The following is a 14,272-nucleotide window of genomic DNA, read 5'->3' as shown; positions in this document are numbered from 1 at the left end:
GGTGCTAAACGGGGAAAGGCTAACCAAAGCCAGATTGGGCAGGATTTGGAGGCTGTTGTTTGGAAGAGGCTGTTTGAGGATAAATCCACATCTGACATGCGGGAGTCTTTTAGGGAGCAGTTGATCGGAGTGCAAGACAGGCATGTATCTGAAAAGGAAGGACAGGAAAGGCAGGATTTGGGAACCATGGATGACCAGGGAAATTGTAAGTCTAGTCAAAAAGAAAAAGGATGCATGCATCAGGTCTAGGCAACTAAAAATGGATGAAACACTTGAAGATGAGAGAGATTGAATACGTTGGGACTTTATTCCCTGGAGCGCAGAAGATTGAGGGGAGATTTGATAGAGGTGTATAAGATTTTGATGGGTATAGATAGAGTGAATGCAAGCAGGCTTTTTCCGCTGAGGCTAGGGGAGAAAAAAACCAGAGGGCATGGGTTAAGGGTGAAAGGAGAAAAGTTTAAAGGGAATATTAGGGGGGGCTTCTTCACGCAGAGAGTGGTGGGAGTGTGGAATGAGCTGCCGGATAAAGTGGTAAATGCTTTTAACATTTAAGAAAAACTTGGACGGGTTCATGGATGAGAGGGGTGTGGAGGGATATGGTCCAAGTGCAGGTCAGTGGGACTCGGCAAAAAATGGTTCGGCACAGACAAGAAGGGCCAAAAGGCCTGTTTCTGAGCTGTAATTTTCTATGGTTCTATGGTTCTATGACATGGAAAATAGAAAAGAACTCCAGCAGGGAGGTTGGAGGGCAAAAAGGATCATGAAATGTCCATGGCAAGGAGGATTAAGGAGAATCCCAAAGCATTTTATACATATGTTAGGAACAAGAGGGTAGTTAGAGAAAGAGTTGGTCCACCCAAAGACAAAGGAGGGAAATTATGCTAGAACCAAAGGAAGTGGGTACTTTGCATCGGTATTCACAAAGGAGAGGGACATATCAATTGATGGTGTCTTGGAGGGGTGTGTAAACCCTTAAGAACAAGTCATCATTACGAGGGAGGAAGTGTTAGGTGAATTAAAAAGCATTAAGGTAGACAAATCCCCAGGGCCAGATGGCATCTATCCCAGATTACTGAGGGAGACAAGCGAGGAAATTGCTGGGCCTCTAACAGAAATTTTTGTTTCCTCGTTGGCCACAGGTGAGGTCACAGATGATTGAAGGATAGCCAATGTTGACCCGTCATTTAAGAAGGGTAGCAAGGATAACCCAGGTAATTATAGGCGAGTGAGCTTGATGTCAATGATAGTGCAATTGTTGGAGAAGATTCTTAGGGATAGGATCTATACACATTTGGAATTGACTGGTCTTATTTGCAACAGACAGCATGATTTTGTACGAGGGAGGTCATGTCTCACTAATTTAATTGGGTATTTTGAGGAAGTGACAAAAATGATTGAGGGAAGGGCTATGGATGTTGTCTCCATGGACTTTAGTAAAGCATTTGACAAGGTCCCTCATGGTAGGTTGCTGCAAAAGGTTAAATCACACAGGATCAAGGGTGAACCAGCTAGATGGATTCAGAATTGGCTTGGCCATAGAAGACAGAGGGTAGCGGTGGAAGGCTGTTTTTCTGAATGGAGGTATGTAACTAATGGTGTTCCGCAGGGATCAGTGCTGGGACCTCTGGTGTTTGTAATGTACATAAATGAATTGGAAGAAAACGTAACTGGTCTGATTAGCAAGTTTGTGGATGATAATAAGATTGCTGGAGTTGCGGAAAATGATGAAGATTGTCAGAGAACACAGCAGGCTGAAAAATTGGACGGAGAAACGGCAGATGGAATTTAATCTGGACAAATGTGAGGTGATGCATTTTGGTAGATCCAATTTAGGTGAGAGCTATAAAATAAATGACGGAACCATCAGGAGCATAGACAGACAGAGAGGTCTGGGAGTACAGGTCCACAGCTCCTTAAAAGTGGCAGCACAGGTGGAAAAGGTGGTGAAGAAGGCATATGGGATGCCTGCCTTCATCGGCCGGGGCATCAAGTAGAAAAGTTGGCAAAATATGTTAGAGTTATATAAAATGTTGGTTCAGCCACATTTGGAATACTGTGTCCAATTCTGGTCATCACACTACAGAAAGACATAGTGGCTTTGGAGGAAGTACAGAAAAGGTTTACCAGATTGTTGCCTGGTATGGAGGGTAAATCCACACCTGGCATGTGGGAGTCTTTTAAGGAACAGTTGTTAGGGCTACAGGACAGGCATGTGCCTGTAAAAAAGAAGGATAGGAAGGGTAGGATTCGAGAACCATGGATAACCAGGGAAATTGAGGGACTGGTCAAAAAGAAAAGAGAGGCGTATGTTAGGTCCAGGCAGCTAAAAACGGAGGGAGCTCTGGAGGAGTACAAAGAAAGTAGGAAAGAGCTCAAATGGGGAATTAGAAGGGCAAAAAGGGGTCACGAAATGTCCTTGGCAGACAGGATTAAGGAGAATCCCAAGGCATTTTATTCATACGTTAGGAACAAAAGGGTTGTCAGGGAAAAAACCGGACCTCTCAGGGACAAAAGTGGGGAATTATGCTTGGAGCCCAAAGAAGTAGGGGAGATCCTAAATGAATACTTTGCGTCGGTATTCACAAAGGAGAGGGATGTGTTGACTGGGAGTGTCTCGGAGGGGAGTGTTGAACCGTTGGAGACAATCTCCATTACAAAGGAGGAAGTGTTAGGTTTGTTAGAGAATATAAAGACTGACAAATCCCCAGGGCCTGATGGAATCTATCCAAGGCTGCTCAGGGAGACGAGAGATGAAATCGTTGGGCCTCTGACGCAAATTTTTGTCTCGTTACTGGACGCAGGTGAGGTCCCAGAGGATTGGAGGATAGCTAATGTGGTCCCGTTATTTAAGAAGGGTAGGAAGGATAACCCGGGTAATTATAGGCCAGTGAGCTTGACGTCCGTGGTGGGGAAGTTGTTGGAGAAGATTCTTAGAGATAGGATGTATGCGCATTTAGAAAGGAATAAACTCATTAACGATAGTCAGCATGGTTTTGTGAGAGGGAGGTCATGCCTCACTAACCTGGTGGAGTTTTTTGAAGAAGTGACCAGAATGCTTGACGAGGGAAGGGCCGTGGATGTCGTCTATATGGATTTTAGTAAAGCGTTTGACAAAGTCCCTCATAGTAGGCTGGTGAAAAAGGTTGGATCTCATGGGATAAAGGGGGAGGTGGCTAGATGGGTGGAGAACTGGCTTGGTCACAGAAGACAGAGGGTGGTAGTGGAAGGGTCTTTTTCTGGCTGGAGGCCTGTGACTAGTGGTGTTCCGCAGAGCTCTGTATTAGGACCTCTGCTGTTTGTGATTTATATAAATGATCTGGAAGAAGGTGTAACTGGGGTGATCAGTAAGTTTGCGGACGACACAAAATTGGCAGGACTTGCAGATAGTGAGGAGCATTGTCAGAAGCTACAGAAGGATATAGATAGGCTGGAAATTTGGGCAAAGAAATGGCAGATGGATTTCAATCCTGATAAATGCGAAGTAATGCATTTTGGTAGAAATAATGTAGGGAGGAGCTATACGATAAATGGCAGAACCATAAAGGGTGTAGATACGCAGAGGGACCTGGGTGTGCAAGTCCACAGATCCTTGAAGGTGACGTCACAGGTGGAGAAGGTGGTGAAGAAGGCATATGGCATGCTTGCCTTTATAGGACGGGGCATAGAGTATAAAAGTTGGGGTCTGATGTTGCAGTTGTATCGAACGTTGGTTCGGCCGCATTTGGAATACTGCGTCCAGTTCTGGTCGCCACACTACCAGAAGGACGTGGAGGCTTTGGAGAGAGTACAGAGGAGGTTTACTAGGATGTTGCCTGGTATGGAGGGGCTTAGTTATGAGGAGAGATTGGGTAAACTGGGGTTGTTCTCCCTGGAAAGACGGCGGCTGAGGGGGACCTGATAGAAGTTTATAAAATTATGAGGGGCATAGATAAAGTGAACAGTTGGAAGCTTTTTCCCAGGGCAGAAATGACAATCACAAGGGGACACAAGTTCAAGGTAAAGGAGGAAGGTTCAGTAGAGATGTGCGGGGGAAGTTTTTTACACAGAGGGTGGTGGGGGCCTGGAATGCACTGCCAAGTGAGGTGGTTGAGGCAGATACATTGGCGACATTTAAGACTTTTCTGGATAGGCACTCGGACAGGTGGGGTATAGAGGGATACAGGCGGATAGAGGAGTGATCGGCGCAGGCTTGTTGGGCCGAAGGGCCTGTTCCTATGCTCTTTGTTCTTTGAATCCCTGTGGGGAAGCCATAGACCAAAAAAATAAATTTACCAAATATCCACCAAATGAAGAAATTATAAATAATATTTTATGTTACGTAATTTGCTCTTTCACAAATCAAAACCAATGTAAGTTGCAGAGGAATTGACAGGCAAGTAATACTTCAAATAAAAAGGCAAATTTCACTTTAACTAGTCAATACACCAAAGATACGCTTTATACGACCCCAAGCACCTGTGTCACTCCTCACAGAAATGTGGCATTATGTAGCTCCACAATATGTTGTTCTTTATTCACACAGGGTAGGTCAGGAGTCCAATCGACAATAGCTTGTCATAAGCAAGACATACTTCGGCAATCCCTCTCTCCCTCAGGCCATGGCAGTTCTGATGGTGCAGCTTCCCAGAGTTTCTGTTCAATCAATACTAATGGTCATCCAATCGTGATGAGACCAAGTAAATAACTCTGGTGTTTACCAAATAAATATGAACTCTGTACAGTTTTACAATGTTAGATTGTTGGTAACCAACTGGTCAAATACACTGGTGCTGTTGTTCAGGAAAATCATATATTAACATTGTAAAAGCTTCAACAGACTGTTTAGACTGCAGTGTACATTATTATCATTGTATGGAAACTGTGCATTTAACCGGAGGCTTATTGCATTGTGGTGATTAATTAAAACTGAATTAGCAAATGTTGTAATTACATTGCTGAGGAGTAGCATGACTTGCTGTTAAAATGTAATATAGCAACACATTTGAAGGAAGATAAAAACTTGAGTTGTAGAACTTTTCATTTCAGTGATTCCAAAATAGGGAGACAGGCTTCCAAACACAAAGACTCTGATTAATATGTGATCAAACTGAAAATATGTTTCCATTATCCAATGTTTTCCATTTCACCTTATCATGCGATTTCATGAATATTACTTTATGTAGTTTATGATTAGGAATACCATTTAAGGATACTTACTTTTTTGCATAATATTAATCCTTCATTGTCCTATAATTTTAAACCTTGAGATATTGGGCAACTTTTAAATACTACCCAACTCTCTTTACCTTTATGAATGTCCTCACTGGTCTCCTGTACACCTGGAAAAATGAAAAAAGTCCCAATTTTTTTGTGAAACCTTTGAAACTATTCTTATGGACGCATGGGATTTACCACTAGGACCAAAACATCAGCACATAATCTGGGTTGACACTTTAGGATAGTTCTGACGGAGCGTCATACTCTAAACTGGCAAATTGTCTCAAATTGGAGATAACATACCTCTTTTTGGAAAGGATGCAGAAGAAATTTACTAGGATGTTGCCTGGTTTGGAGGATATGGATTATGAAGAAAGGCTGAAAAAGCTTGGATTGTTTTCATTGGAGCGTCAAACGATGAGGGGTTTACAAGATTATGACAGGCTTGGATTGAGTGGATAGTCAGTCTTTTTCCCAGGTAGAAGGGTCAATTACAAGAGGGCAAAGGTTGAAAGTGAGAGGGGGAAAGTTTAAAAGAGATGTAAGGGGCAAGTCTTTTCACACAAAGGGTGGTGAATGCCTGGAACGCGCTGTTGGAGGAGGTGGTGGAAGCAGATTCTATAACAAAGTTCAAGAAGCATCTGGATAGATACATAAATAGGCAGGGAATAGAGGGATATGGACCATGTAGAGGCAAGAAAATATTAGATTAGAGAGACATCTGTGTTGGCACAAACTTCGTGGGCCGAAGGGCCTATTCCTGTGCCGTACTGGTCTTTGTTCTTTATTTGAAGAAAAGTGGGAGAGACATCCTGACGGATATTTATCCCCGAACAAGCATCAGTAGAACAGATTACTAAATCGTTTGATGTCATAAGTGGGTAATGACTGTTTCCTTACTCTGCAACATTAACTACATTTCAAAAAAGTATTTAAATGGCTCTTGAAGTGACATTCTTCGTGGATATAAAAGGTACCGTATAAAAGTTCTTCCTTCGTTGTTTAACCAGTGAGAACATTCCTTAAATAATGAATGAACAAGCCAATGCACAACAATGTTACAAAATACCAATCTCCTATGACCTGGGAGTATGTTACTTAACTAACCTCACATCATGGAGGAAGGTCAGCTTGGCACTTAGTGGAATTGGACAATTCATCCAATATGGCCAAATATCAGAATGAGACTGACCGTAGGTAAGCAATAAATAAACACTCTTTTGTCTGGAAGTAAGCAGCCCACTCGTTAGAAAATAAAATGTTGCTCTTCCTGTCAGCTCAAGTCTCGGTTTCGTGGAAGCAATTTTCCTTGCATCTGCATTTTATTTGGCTCTGTGTACAGCGCACCCCGGGGAGTGTACTGCTTGCCTTTGCTGTGGACCATTAGATTTAGTGGCAGCACGTTTCCATTCTGCAGACAGAGCATCCCGCCCTCCCGTTGCTAAAAGTATTGACGCACAATGTGAATCAAGAAAAGTAGGTATTGAAGTCTTGTCAAATGGACAACTGCCATAAAGCTACTCTGTATCTCAATCTTAAACGTGACACAACACGCGTGTGGGTGTCTGCCCATTATAGAACATAGCAAGTCAAAATAGTCAATTTCAAGCAAACACTTTCAACGTTTCTGTATAATGGTTTTATTTGGAGAGATTGTTATATTTACCTCTGCATGTCGCATAGGAAGGAAGATGGTTTAACACAATTAAAAATGATATTCGATTTTCCTCCGTTTCCAGTTATGGGTGGCTCGTGCCAATGATGTACCCCAATTTGACATGTAATTTTAACGACAAAATGCAATAAAACTATTCTAGATTAATGTGATGGGGGAATTTCAATCGCTGTCAATGTGGAAAAAGGCTAAAATAGTTTATTTTTCACTGTTTCATTGTTTTTCATTGTTGCTTCTACAAATACATAAAGGGCAAAAGAGTAACTAGGGAGAGAGTCCATTATTAAAGAGGAAATAACAGAGCACCTGAATAAGAATGGTTCGATCAAGCAGACGCAGCATGGATTCATGAAGGGAAAGTCGTGTTTGACGAATCTACTGGACTTTTATGAAGATGTCACTAGTGCGGTTGACAGAGGGGAACCGGTGGATGTGGTGTTTTTAGATTTCCAGAAGGCGTTTGATAAGGTGCCTCACAAAAGGTTGCTGCAGAAGATTGGGGTACACGGAGTTAGGGGTAAGGTGTTGGCGTGGATTGGGGATTGGCTATCTAACAGGAAGCAGAGAGTTGGGATAAATGGGTGCTTTTCTGGTTGGCAGTTGGTGACCAGTGGCGTGCCGCAGGGATCGGTGCTGGGGCCTCAATTGTTTACCATTTACATAGATGATCTGGAGGAGGGGACTGAATGTAGGGTATTCAAGTTTGCTGATGACACGAAGGTGAGTGGGAAAGCGAATTGCGTGGAGGACGCGGAAAGTCTGCAGAGAGATTTGGATAGGCTGAGCGAGGATCTGGCAGATGGAATATAACGTTAGCAAATGTGAGGTTATCCACTTTGGAAGAAATAATAGTAAATTGGAATATTATTTAAATGGAGAAAAATTACATCGTGCGACTGTGCAGAGGGACCTGGGGGTCCTTGTGCACGAATTGCAAAAACACAGTCTGCAGGTGCAGCAGGTGATCAAGAAGGCGAATGGAATGTTGGCCTTTATCGCGAGGGGGATAGAATATAAAAGCAGGGAGGTCTTGCTGCAACTGTACAAGGCACTGGTGAGGCCGCAAATGGAGTACTGTGTGCAGTTTTGGTCCCCTTATTTGCGAAAGGATATATTGGCCTTGGAGTGAGTGCAGAGATGGTTCACCAGGTTGATACCAGAGATGAGGGGTGTAGCTTATGAGGAGAGACTAAACAGATTGGGTCTGTACTCGTTGAAGTTTAGAAGGATGAGGGGTGATCTTATAGAGACATATAAGATAATGAAGGGGCTGGATAGGGTAGAGGTGGAGAGATTCTTTCCACTTAGAAGGGAAACCAGAACTAGAGGGCACAGCCTCAAAATAAGGGGGGGCCGGTTCAGAACAGAGTTGAGGGGGAACTTCTTCTCTCAGAGGGTAGTGAATCTCTGGAATTCTCTGCCCATTGAAGTGGTGGAGGCTTCCTTGTTGAATATGTTTAAATCACAGGTAGATAGTTTTCTGATCGATAAGGGAATTAGGGGATATGGGGAGCAGGCGGGTAAGTGGAACTGATTCTCTTCAGATCAGCCATGATCTTGTTGAATGGCGGGGCAGGCTCGAAGGGCCAGATGGCCTACTCTTATGTTCTTATGCCTCTTAAGGATCAACAAGGTCATTTATGTGCGGGTCCTCAAGAGACGGGTGAGATCCTAAATGAATATTTCTCATCGGCATTTACTGTTGAGAAAGGCATGGGTGTTAGGGAACTTGGGGAAATAAATAGTGATGTCTTGAGGAGTGGGCATATTACAGAGAAGGAGATGCTGGAAGTCTTAAAGCGCATCAAGGTAGATAAATCCCCGGACCTGTTAAAATGTATCCCAGTACGTTGTGGGAGGCTAGAGAGGAAATTGCGGTTTCCTCGCAGAGATATCTGAATCATGGACAGCCACAGGTGAGGTGCCTGAAGTTTGGAGGGTAGCAAATGTTGTGTCTTTGTTTAAAAAGGGCTGCAGGGAAAAGCCTGGGAACTACGGACGGGTATGTTATGAATACTATATTACTAACATATTACTAACATATGTAGTCGGTAGGTTGTTGGAAAATATTCTTATCGACAGTCAGCATGGCTTTGTGAGTGGAAAATCATGTCTCACAAATTTGATTGAGTTTTTTGAAGGGGTAACCAAGAAGGTAGGTGAGGGCAGTGCAGTTGATGTTGTCTACATGGACTTTAGCAATGCCTTTGACAAGGTACCGCATGGTAGGTGGTTGCATAAGGTTAAATCTCACGGGATCCAGGGTGAGGTAGCCAATTGGATACAAAATTGGCTTGAGAGGGATGTTTTTCAATCTGGAAGCCTGTGACCAGTGGTCCCTGTGCCGCAGGGATCAATGCTGTGTCCACTATTATTTGTTATTTATATTAATGATTTGGATGAGAATTTATGGGGCATGGTTAATAAGTTTGTAGATGACACCAAGATTGATGGCATAGTGGACAGCGAAGAAGGTTATCTAGAATTGCAACGACATCTTGATCAATTGGGCCAGTAGGCTGATGGATGGCAGGTGGAGTTTAATTTAGATAAATGTGAGGTGATGCATTTTGGTTGATCAAATTGGAGCAGGAGCTACTCAGTTAATGGCAGGGCATTGGGGAGAGTTACAGAACAAAGAGATCTAGGAGTGCAGGTTCATAGCTCCTTTCAAATGGGGTCACAGGTGGACAGGGTGATGAAGAAGACATGCTTGGTTTCATTAGTCAGAGGATTGAATACAGGAGTTGGGATGTCTTGTTGAAGTTGTACAAGGCATTAGTAAGGCCACATTTGGAACACTGTGTGCAGTTCTGATCACTCTATTATAGAACGGCTATTATTAAACTAGAAAGAGTGCAGAAATGATTTACTAGGAAGCTACTGGGACTTGATGGTTTGAGTGCAGAGAAGGTTCACAAGGATGTTGCCGGGACTTGAGGAGCTGAGTTACAGAGAGAGATTGAATAGGTTGGGACTTTATTCCCTGGAGCGTAGAAGATTGAGGGGAGATTTGATAGAGGTGTATAAGATTTTGATGGGTATAGATAGAGTGAATGCAAGCAGGCTTTTTCCGCTGAGGCTAGGGGAGAAAAAAACCAGAGGGCATGGGTTAAGGGTGAAAGGAGAAAAGTTTAAAGGGAATATTAGGGGGGGCTTCTTCACGCAGAGAGTGGTGGGAGTGGAATGAGCTGCCGGATAAAGTGGTAAATGCGGGGTCACTTTTAATATTTAAGAAAAACTTGGACGGGTTCATGGATGAGAGGGGTGTGGAGGGATATGGTCCAAGTGCAGGTCAGTGGGACTAGGCATAAAATGGTTCAGCACAGACAAGAAGGGCCAAAAGGCCTGTTTCTGAGCTGTAATTTTCTATGGTTCTATGGTTATAAGGAGAGGCTAGACTTTTTCCCTGGAGTGTAGGAGGCTTAGGGTGATCTTATAGAGGTCTATAAAATAGACATGGCAGGGGAGTCTAAAACTTGAGGGCATAGGTTAAAGATGAGAGGGGAGAGATACAAAAGGGTCCAGAGGGGCAATTGGGCAATTTTTTCAATTAGAGGGTGGTGAATGTCTGGAACAGCCTGCCAGAGGTATTAGTAGAGACAGGTACAATTTTGTCTTTTAAAAAGCATTTAGACAGTATATGGGTAAGATGGGTATAGGGGGACATGGGCCAAATGCGGATAACTGGGACTAGCTTAGTTTGAAAAACTGGACTGCATAGACAAGTTGGGCTGAAGGGCCTATTTCCATGCTGTAAACCTCTATGACTCTATGTTGGTCAAGGCCAAACATACCACCCCTCGGAGTTGTATCAGAAATCAGTAAAAGGGTATAATTGCAACCCAAGCTCCCAAGGAAAGGGGTTTAAATGTCGACGAATCTCAAACAGTCCTGTTCAGGAGTGAGGGCTTCAGAAAGGGGATGTCAGTCAAATAGCCTGCTCATCTTAAACACCTACTGAAATATACATCTCCACTGCAGCTATCAAACTGCGAGATTTCAACCGCCTCGTAACACATGTGCAACATCGTCAGCATGTACTTTTTTATCTTAATGCAGGATTGTTTGTTCATCACCAACATCAGTTCAGAATCATCACTGTTAGAACAGCTCATTCATATAGGATCGGCCAGATGTCTTGTTCTCCATTCCCGGCTTTGCTTTAATTATAATTCAGTGACCATCATAGCATAATGAATATATACATACTCAAATCTATTCATCAACTTCAAACCTGCTGAAATAATATAATTTGGAAAACTTGCTTCTAATATTCTGGTTTGGGTGAAATCAGCAAACCAAAATGACTACATTGCTCCTTGTTTAAAATAATATTTAGGTTATTTAATGCAATATAAGACTACTTCGGGAAGTCTCCAATAATGGAAAATACAGATACCACCAGTCATTAAAGGATGGAGAGACATATTTTACTGATATTATTGTCCTTTTATTTCATTATTTATCGTTGTTTGCGGTGTTTTTTTCCGCAAACCTAAAGGGACTGGTTGTGGGAATGATAGAATATTTAATCTCATAACTGCCTGCTGGCTCAGTGTTCGGCTGGGAGTGAGGGATGGGGAACGGGCGCCTCCCACAAGCGGGAGGAGTGACTCATTCACAATTTCTGATGCGCTACCAAACCCCACCAGGAAGATATAGAAGATGAAAAGCTGCCCTGCCGTTAGCCCCCCATCAGGACGCTTTGTGATTTAACTCCTCAAAACAGGCGTGTTATCCAGGCAGAGGCGAATGCAATGAAACTCCGGCTACTTTGCTGCAATGACTTGCCCCTCTGCAACAGCAGTGCGCACAACTGCAGCCTGGACAGCGATGGGACTTTCAGCACCGCGGACAGGGACCGCGGCGAGGACGAGCTGCTCCTGCCCACTTTCTCCACAGCCTCCAAGGTCAGGGTAGTCATCACCTTGACCATCTTCTTAATCTCCTCCTACCTCAATCTGACCGTGCTGTATGGTGCCCTGAGGAGGAAAGGCACGGGCCGATCCCACATCAGGACACTGATCGTGAACCTGTCGTGCGCCGACCTGCTAGTGACTTTTATTGTGATGCCCCTAGACGCTGCCTGGAACATCACGGTACAGTGGTACGCTGGGAACTCAGTCTGCAAACTCCTCATGTTTCTGAAACTCCTCTCCATGTATTCGTGCGCCTTCATCACGGTGGTGATCAGCCTCGATCGTTACTGTGCCATCCTAAACCCCCTGGGCATTAGCAGAGCCAACGAGAGAAACCGAACCATGCTTATCGGGGCCTGGATCATGAGTGTCATTTTGGCCACACCTCAGGTAATTTATCTCAGCCCTGCCGTCTGTGCATCAAGGCAGCGTCGTGATGAATGGGCAGTGCAGTTCCAACAAGCTAGGTGTAAGGATTTTATAAGCAGCAGTAAAATAATTACCCTAACCCCCTCCATTGATATTTATATATATTCTTTACCCCAATTTGGGACACCACATCGCCCCCCCCCCCCCCCGCCTCACTTTTGTTTCGCTTTGGTGCAATATTTGGATGTGGGCGAGAAATGAAATCTCACAGTTCAAACTGTAAACAACAAAAAAAAAGCCAGTAGCTCGTTCATTCCGTTTCCATCGTTACTGCTTTTAGGAAGATATTATTGCTGGCAGCGGGAGTATTTAATATACACAGTTTCTCTTTCCCAATTTTAAAAGCAGAAGTGAAGCTTTCCATACTAATTACCGAAAATGCCAACATTCCCCATTTGTTCAACGCGGATTTCGTAGATCACTTCGAACATAAATGCACACTTCAGGATTTAGCTAGACAAAAAATAACACAATTTGCTGTGTAATTCCACAAAGCTCCCAGATACGTTTCTTTATCTCATGTTTCACAACCTGAGTGAAATGCACTTCTCATGCACGTTTTTCAGGTGAGCATCAAGTAGCTGGATGAATGTAATCAGAAAGGTTGATGTAATGAACAGATTTGTGTTGATACATTTTAGAATAAGGGGCAAGTTAAATGGAATTGTACTATCTTAAAAAGGATACAGAAGATATGCACAGGAGAGACAGCAAGAGAGAAAGCTCTGGTTAGGCCTCAACTAGATTATTGTGTCCAGCTCTGAAAAACACCACACTTTAAGGAGGATGTGAGTGACCTTGCGAGGGTGCAGAGATTTCCTGGAATGGTTCCAGGGATGGGGCAGTTTAGTTACAAGGTTAGGTTGGAGAAGATTGGGTTGTTCACCTTGGAGGGTAGAAGATCAAGGGGAGATTTGACAAGGGTGTACAAGATTAAAGCAGGTTTGAATAAGGTAGACAAGGAAAAACTGTTCCCATTCGGTACAATGACGAGGGAACACAAAATTAAAATTGAGGACAAGAGATTCAGGTGGTCTGTATGGGGGTACTTTATTACATAGTGAGTGGTAATGACCTGGAACTTGCTGTCCATAAGTATGCTGGAAGCAGAGATGATTGATGATTTCAAAACAAAATTGGATGGTACTTGAAGCAAATAAACATGCAGAGCTATGGGGATAGGCAGGGGAATGGGATTGACTGTGTGGCATATTGGCACAGTGATTAAGACAAGTGCCTTATAGCACCAGGGACCTGGGTTCAGTTCCAGCCTTGGGTGACTGTCTGCTTGGGATTCCCTTGGGTGTTCTGGTTTCCTCCCACAGTCCAAAACACAAGTTAGGTGGATTGGTGATGCTAAATTACCCCTTAGCATCTAAAGATGTTTGGGTTGGCTGTATTGGTATGGGGTTGGTATGGTATGGGGTTACGGGGATGGGGCAGAAGGGCGGGCCTGGGTGGGATGCTCTTTTGGAGCATCGATGCAAATGTGACAGGCCGAATGGCCTCTTTCTGCACTGTCTGGACTCAGTGATTCTGTGATTGCTCCATGGAGAGCTGGCACAAACTTGATGTGTTGAATGGCCTCTTACTGTGCTATAAATGCATCTATGATTCTACTTTCTATGCTACTTTCTAAGGGAGGCATGATGTGGAGATGCCAGCGTTGGACTGGGGTGAACACAGTAATGGTTTTAACAACACCAGGTTAAAGTCCAACAGGTTTATTTGGTAGCAAATACCATTAGCTTTCGGAGCGCTGCTCCTTCGTCAGATGGAGTGGAAATGTTTCACTCCAGTGGAAACATTTCCACTCCATCTGACAAAGGAACAGCACTCCGAAAGCTAATGGTATTTGCTACCAAATAAACCTGTTGGACTTTAACCTGGTGTTGTTAAAACTCTTACTTTCTAAGGGCCCACCCACCCTCACTCCAACTGAGGCCTTTAAGGGCCACTTTCCATGAAGGCCTTAATTTTAAGGCTGGCAGGAAGAGTGCAGGGGCTGGGAGGAAACCCAGCAGTAATCCTTCTTGGACCACAGTTG

General features: G+C 43.7%; 1 protein-coding gene across 1 annotated transcript in view; it reads left to right on the top strand.

The window, feature by feature from the left end:
* Nucleotides 1-8,776: 8,776 nt before the first annotated feature.
* Nucleotides 8,777-14,272, top strand: part of LOC144495213 (gonadotropin-releasing hormone II receptor-like) — a 32,418-nt gene continuing 26,922 nt past the window's right edge. The window contains exons 1-2 of the mRNA XM_078215284.1: nucleotides 8,777-8,790; nucleotides 11,607-12,186. Coding sequence (XP_078071410.1) covers nucleotides 8,777-8,790; nucleotides 11,607-12,186 — 594 coding nt within the window. The remainder of the gene's footprint in view (nucleotides 8,791-11,606; nucleotides 12,187-14,272) is intronic.

This window comes from Mustelus asterias, chromosome 6 (assembly GCF_964213995.1).
Source record: "Mustelus asterias chromosome 6, sMusAst1.hap1.1, whole genome shotgun sequence".
NCBI classification, from domain to species: Eukaryota; Metazoa; Chordata; class Chondrichthyes; order Carcharhiniformes; family Triakidae; genus Mustelus; species Mustelus asterias.
The sequence above is the reverse complement of the archived record's forward strand: the minus strand, read 5'-3'. Positions and strand labels throughout refer to the sequence as shown.